The 7,519-nt window shown below is 38.8% G+C and overlaps 1 protein-coding gene across 5 annotated transcripts in view; it reads left to right on the plus strand.

Moving 5' to 3' along the window:
- SLC7A2 (solute carrier family 7 member 2) overlaps positions 1 to 5,937 on the plus strand; it is a 65,376-nt gene extending 59,439 nt beyond the window's left edge. For all 5 annotated transcript variants that reach the window (XM_053578319.1, XM_053578320.1, XM_053578317.1 and 2 more), the window contains exons 11-12: positions 21 to 129; positions 503 to 5,937. In XM_053578319.1, coding sequence (XP_053434294.1) covers positions 21 to 129; positions 503 to 699 — 306 coding nt within the window. In that variant the 3' untranslated portion in view covers positions 700 to 5,937. The remainder of the gene's footprint in view (positions 1 to 20; positions 130 to 502) is intronic.
- The last annotated feature ends 1,582 nt before the right edge of the window (positions 5,938 to 7,519 follow it).

Below are 7,519 nucleotides of genomic sequence, written 5' to 3' on the forward strand. Positions count from 1 at the left end.
AGGACTGTTTTCCACTGTAGGTTCCACTCCTACCGTTTTTGCCAGCGTTCAGCATCCTGGTGAACATTTACCTGATGGTCCAGCTGAGTGCAGACACTTGGATCAGATTTAGCATTTGGATGGCGCTTGGTAGGTCTTTTAATCTTTCAGCTTTCTGGACTTTGGCCTCCTCTCTCCTATTGTAAATGCTGTGATAAGAGAAATGCAGCCACATACACTGAGGTTGTGGGTTCAAACCCAGTCTGGGCCTGCTAAACAATAATGACAGCTGCAACAACAACAAAAATAACTTGGTTGTGGTGGGTGCCTGTAGTCCCAGCTACTTGGGAGGCTGAGGCAAGAGAATCACTTAAGCTCAAGAGTGTGAGGTTGCTGTGAGCTGTGAGACTCTGTCTCAAAAAAAAAAAAAAAAAAAAAGAAAGAAAGAAAATTCCCACATTAAAACAGTCATGTCCTGACACCCCTGGTGACACTGATTTTTTTTTTCCCCTTCCCCAAAAAGGCTTCCTGATTTACTTTGCTTACGGCATTAGACACAGCCTGGAGGGCAATCTGAGGGGTGAAGATGACGATGAACATGCTTATTCAGACAACATGAACACAGCCCTGGAAGAAAAATCTGCCATTCAAGCAAACGACCATCACCAAAGAAATCTCAGTTTGCCTTTCATATTCCACGAAAAGATAAGTGAATGCTAACGCTTGCAGGAGCAGAGCTGGTCGCAGTTTCAACATATCCTACCCTGAGTAAACCATGAAGGATGTTGTTCCCCTGCGAGGTTGTCGGGCTCAGACACCGCTCACCCTCATTGACACTTACTCATCTGGACAGCATCTCCCAGACGGGGAGTTACGTGCCAGAAAACCCGAGCTCTTTCCTCAGTGACGAGTATCCCCCAGTTGTGGGAGCGTGTATGTGTGTGTGTGTGTGTGTGTGTATATATGTTTGGGAACATAAATGTTAAAAGTTAGTTGGTATTTTACTATGACTATGTTACATTTTTTCAGTGTTGTCGTTAATCGGTGGCACATACTGACATAGAGGTAAAACACTAAATAGACAAGTTTTATTCGTGCCTTATCTGTAGTTGGAGGAAATGATGATCGCTTTTCCATAGTAGGCTTCATGAATGTCAACTTAGACCATGCTACAAATGCAGTTACCTATGACGGTGTCATGGCCTCTATCCCTGGTCAGATAAATATGAGGCCTTCACCGGCTGTGCAGGACGTGCCCCCTTAGTCCACCCAGGGACTAAGATCTACATGGGACCCTTTAGACTAAAAAGGAAAGGTGATCTCCATACCCGGAAAGCTCACATGAGTAGCCACAATGCGGGTGTGTTCGAAGATCTCAGAATAGGACATGTACTTGGATAAGTAGCCATCAAGCAGCCTTTTTTTAAAAAGTCATTTAAAATCAGCCGATAGGCTCTCCCAGATCACACAGTTGGTAGAATGACTCAGACTTGTTCCATCATTTAACAACTAAATCACAGTTTAGTTCTTTTTTAACCTTATCAGTCAGAGTTCACTCCTTCATTTCTATTTTTATTTTATCTTTTTTTTTTTGAGACTGAATAGTACCTACACAGCCAACTATATCTTTACACAAAAGAGGAAAAGGTGAAGGGAGATAAAGAAAATTCCCCTATTCTGATGTATATTAAAGTGACTATTCAGATAATACAGGACATTTGGCCCGATTTAAGGGACTCAGATCTAATTTGCCTTGGTTCGTTTCTTTTGGAAACAGTTAGCAGGTGTTTTTTCCTCCTCCCTGTCCCCTATACATTGTTTAGCACTTTTTATCCCTTTTAGTTTTTAAATGACCACACTAAGCCTATTAATGTATTCTGTAATAACCCAGCAATGATTGGGAAATCAAATGTTTTGGTTAAAAACATGATTTAAAACTTCAAGGTAAAAAAATTAGTAGACAGCTTTAATTCAATTTGGTTAAACCCAGTAATTTTTCTATATGAGTAAATTTTTAGTTGTAAGATTTCTGATTGCTACATTTCGCCTTTTGGGGTTTTCCAATAGCGGACTGTTTATCTGCAGTGTGTTTTAAGGCCTGAGGCTAGACACCGGTAGGTGGGTGACATTTCAGGATACCGTGGTGAAGGTTACCAAGCATGCCAGTTGACCTGTTATCCAAAGGCAAGGATACCATTTGTTTTCTTGGTTCTTCCAACAGATCATTTTATTGATGGCATTAACACATTAATTGCCTTATGGGGGCAAGACATGATTGCAAGAGGGACTTTACCTAACCATTGCAATCAGTGTAACCTGGCTTATTGTACCCTCAGTGAATCCCCAACAATAAGAAAAAAAAAAACACATTAATTGCCATGAAAATTATAATTAACTTACACTGATTTTGAGCCCAGGGCCTTGTGAAGCATATATAACTCACATGTCTCTCTTGGCCTATAAAAAATCATGGCCCCAAGGGAAAAGAAAAAGTTCTTTCTGGTGTGGTAGTCGTTGTGTTAAAAAGCAAATTGTGGTTTTGAATTATCAAGAGTTTATTGCAATGAAATGTCACATGGACAGGTAGAAAGGCTGGGTTTCTGGCTGCTCGTGGTGTGGCACCCCCGACACAGAACTCATCACTGACATTCCACCATTTCCAGGGTGCACCTGGTAAAATCTGAAGCCCAGAATTCTCTTTGAAGCTGCACATTTTACTGAAGAGAAGGAGTTTATCAGGGGGATAATTAAGGGTAAAATATTTTGATAAGGCTATAGGGATGATCATGAATCCTTGCTGTTGTAGCAGCACACGGAGAACCCTTTTTATTCTATATTCATCTAGAATAGGCCCTTTATGCAGAAAACATGAGCAATTTCATATTTGAATATTTGAATGTTTTTTACAAAATCAAGAAATTTACGTAGAATGTGATAGGCAGCTAAAGCTATTATGCCTACTCTATTCAGTTAGAAGCAGTAGTTAAAAATTATGTTTCCATCAACATGTTTTGCAAACACCAATATGAAAAACTGCTTTGGCAGTGACTGTGCTTTTTTCATTTCTGTGAAGATGCAAACAGATGTGCATGTCTGTATGTAAACACAGTGACACACGTAGGTGTGAGTTTGTATAGGGATGTGTGTGTGTGTGTTTCGGATGTCAGCGTGTGCATCAGTTAGGTTTATGATGGGTTTTGGAAATGATATTTGTATGTGAGTAAAAAAAACCCAACTATTGTGAAGAAAAATTAATGTTTTATGTTGATATACAAAATTTTTAGGTTTTAAACTATTGTAAAATATACAACAATTTTATATGTATGTTTTCCATAGATAGATTCCTTAAGAAATATTTATGTTTCCAATATGAAATCACTAAACCCTAGTGCATTATAACAGGTGCTTTATAATCTGCAATGGAGTGGGGGTAGTAGACATTTGGGTATGTCCATTCACTTGTTTCTGCTGCATTTTTTCTGACATATATGTTATTAGTAAAAGCCATTATCACCAGCTCGTTGCCCTCCACCCTTTTACTTTCTTAGAATTACCAAAATGTTTTGTATAGACTTGACTAGTGATCCATCACTAGAAACTTACATGAAGTCTTCTCCAGAAATTAAAAAATACATAGGCATATTCTTTTAATTATGACTGAGTGGAAGCAGCTTAAATTACTTTTTTACGCTAGGAAATACATTTTCAACATTTTTAGTGAGGACTTTTCACAATAGCACCTTCGTTTTATACTCTTTTAAAAAAGAGAATGATTTGTGAATTACCACAGAAAGGCAATACCACCCCTACATTTAAGAAGGTTGCTATGCAAACTCAAGTTTAAAATCTATTTATGAGCAAAACTTACATTGGAACTTTTGATATATATACCAAAATACAGATTATCACATTTTCCCTAGAGATGAATATCAAGAAAACTAAAACATCACGTGAGATTTATGTACATAGATAGGAAAGAAAATCTAATGTTGAAATACAGAGCTTCACTATAACCAACCACAGTTGATAGAAAATATCATTTTCAGAATTATCTTTTAAAAGACAACAGCCTGCATTCTTTTAATTTTTATGAATAAAGGATTGTTTTAACTTTTTTTTTTTAAGAGACAGAGTTTCACTTTTTCACTCTGGGTAGAGTGCCCTGGTGTCACAGCTCACAGCAACTTCCAGCTCTTGGGCTTAGGCAATTCTCTTGCCTCAGCTTCCTAAGTAGCTGGGAACTACTAGGCCCAGCTATTTTTTGTTGCAGTTTGGCCAGGGCGGGGCTGGGGCCGGGTTCTAACCCACCACCCTCCGTGTGTGGGGCCAACCAACGCCCTACTCACTGAGCCACAAGCACCGCCCTGTTTTAAGTTTTTAATTTAAATATTAGCCAAAATATTCCCTAAGTCCTAGGTGTTTGCAGGTAGTTGTTAGATTTTTTTTTTAAATAAAACACCTTGAATTAGAGTCTATTTTTTACTGTATTATTTTTAAAATTTTATTGAAGGCTTAGTGGAGAGAATAGGGAGGAATAATTGCCCCCAGTACTGGAAGGGAACAGATGAGCCTTCTATTCCCTTAAGTCAGGGCATATTCCGAGATTACAAACTCCATGATGAAATTGTGGCAAGATTCCCACTCTCCCTTCCCAGTGGTATTTATGATTTCTCCTGGTAAGTTTCAAGTGATCATTAGTTAACACCAAAAATACAATTTCTGTGGGATTTTAAAGGATTGGGTTTAGAGTGTATACCCCAGGTTATTAAAGTTTACATGGTTAGTGTATTTGGGGGGTGAGGTGAGTCAGAGTAAGTGTCCTTTTTGCTAATGCCAAAACAGTGCCTTCTTCTGTACATTTTCTACTTTATAAAGTTCTCTAACTTGTCCTTAAATGTCAAGAGGGAAAGTACTGAAGTTCATTGTAGTAAATAATGCCAGCAAGGTCATTTTTTTTAGTCATGTAGATGTGAAAATAAGTTTGCTTGACTTTGTTTAGCTGCAATCTATTTTTCTTCTATAATTATATTTAAACACTTTAAAATAGGTTTCTGGATTGTGACAAGTCTGACCTTTTATTGTTACTAGTTTGTTTGTTGTTTTTGTAATATTCATTATTGTTTTATGAACACAGTTTAGTCTTATTGAATTCAAATGCGTTTTGTTACGGCTTAATCCAATTGGTAACCTATTTGCTGGGAACACTCTACTTAACTTTTATTCACCATGGCTGAAGCCATTACCACAATCTCTGGGTCTTAAGGAGTCTTCCTTCATAACCCCATGGAGATCAGAACCAGGACCCCAAGCTGGTTCCAGGGTCAGGCAGCCTGCAAAGTGTGAGCACCCTCAGATAGTTTTTCCTGGGTGGGGTTTTAGAATGAGGTGGAAGTGAAAAGACTTCATGTGACAATAAGGTAGTTTGGGGTCTTTAATTTCAGTTCCAAATATCCCATGAGTAGATCAGTAAGGACCAAGAAACCTCTATGACTCACAGACAGGCTAGCTGATTCCTGGAACTGGCATGTAAGGCCTGACCTATTACAGTCCCTGCACCTGAACTGACAGCCTTGCTGTGCAAAGTGCATGGCTGAGATCCAGTTGGTTAAGAGACTTGTATTGCCCACAGGGTGTGGGGTGAGTTTCTTTGGACCACACCTGGATGGGCTTTTATCTTTGGTGTCTACTAGGGATGCCCAATTGTTTTATTGCTTTATTTTGTTATCTTTGTACCTAATAGAAATTGTTGATAGGGCCCCAAACCCTACAGAAATCACATGTCTGTAAAAACCTACAAAGACGTTGGATTTGTGGGAATGTAATGCTTTTTTTGTTTAGTATGTAATTTTAAATTTACATGTTTTAAATGATAATCAGTGTTCCTTTTTACTTATAAAGTTGGGATCTTTTTTAGAATTTGTAATAAATAAAAAGTGTTGCTGCTTTACCACTGTAAAATGTGCTTTCTGATGTGACCATGTATTTTTAAAATAAATCTTGATATGACTTATAGTAACGTCGTCTGCGTATGTATCACGCATGCCAAAAGCATACATTTCATAAACTCCTTTTTATCAGAAAACTTTTAAAATTCAGAAATAGAGTACCATCCACATTGAAATGATTACATTGTTAAGAATAGTCACCGGCAGCTGAGGATCGACTGTATGACTAGTAAGAACTGTGAGATGAGAGGTGTCCTCACATATTTTCCATCCTCATGGCACATTCCAAAAAATATCAGTTGCTCCTGAAGCTTGCCACCCTGGGATCACACATTGACAGCCTGTCAGTTCAACTGCCATTGAATGAACCAGTCATTTTCATTGACGCTTTTGATTATCAAGAAGCTCCTCAATATCCTTCCCTTGTATCCTAGCCTTTAATAATTAGCGACCAGTTGTGTGTAACTACTATGACAAGTACCAACTTCAACTCTTCTCACTCTCTAATAAGGAGGGAGAAACAGACAGCTTTTTTTCCTGATTCTAAGTTATTTGGGGGTTTTCTGTTACTGTGTCTTTTGAGGGGTGGTTGTTGAGACAGTCTTGCCGAGGCTGGAGTGCAGTGTCACAATCATGGCTCCCTGTAACCTCAAAACTCTTGAGTAGTTAGAATTACAGGTGTGCTCATCTAACCCCAGTGAGAATGGCCCACATCACAAAATCTCAAAACTGCAGATGCTGGCGTGGATGTGGAGAGAAGGGAACACTTTTACACTGCTGGTGGGACTGCAAACTAGTACAACCTTTCTGGAAGGAAATATGGAGAAACCTCAAAGCACTCAAGCTAGACCTCCCATTTGATCCTGCAATCCCATTACTGGGCATCTACCCAGAAGGAAAAAAATCCTTCTATCATAAGGACACTTGTACTAGACTGTTTATTGCAGCTCAATTTACAATCGCCAAAATGTGGAAACAGCCTAAATGCCCACCAACCCAGGAATGGATTAACAAGCTGTGGTATATGTATACCATGGAATACTATTCAGCCATTAAAAAAAATGGAGACTTTACATCCTTCATGTTAACCTGGATGGAAGTGGAAGACATTATTCTTAGTAAAGCATCACAAGAATGGAGAAGCATGAATCCTATGTACTCAATCTTGATATGAGGACAATTAATGACAATTAAGGTTATGGGGGGGAAGCAGAAAGAGGGATGGAGGGACGGGGTGGGGCTTTAGTGTGTGTCACACTTTATGGGGACAAGACATGATTACAAGAGGGACTTTACCTAACAATTGCAATCAGTGTAACTGGCTTATTGTACCCTCAATGAATCCCCAACAATAAAAAAAAAAGAATTACAGGTGTGCACCACCATGGCCAACTAATATTTTTATTTTTTTCTTGTAGAGACGAGGTCTCACTGTGTTGCCCAGGTAGGTCTCAAACAACACTGCTTTGGCCTCCCCAAGTGCTGGGATTATAGGTGTGAGACCCTGTGGCTGGCTTAATTAGCGTATTTAATTTTGAAACATCTTTGGGTGTGGTTGGTTCCTATTGATTCTAGTACATTGAAGGGAACATACT

Source organism: Nycticebus coucang, chromosome 24, assembly GCF_027406575.1.
Source record: "Nycticebus coucang isolate mNycCou1 chromosome 24, mNycCou1.pri, whole genome shotgun sequence".
NCBI lineage: Eukaryota > Metazoa > Chordata > Mammalia > Primates > Lorisidae > Nycticebus > Nycticebus coucang.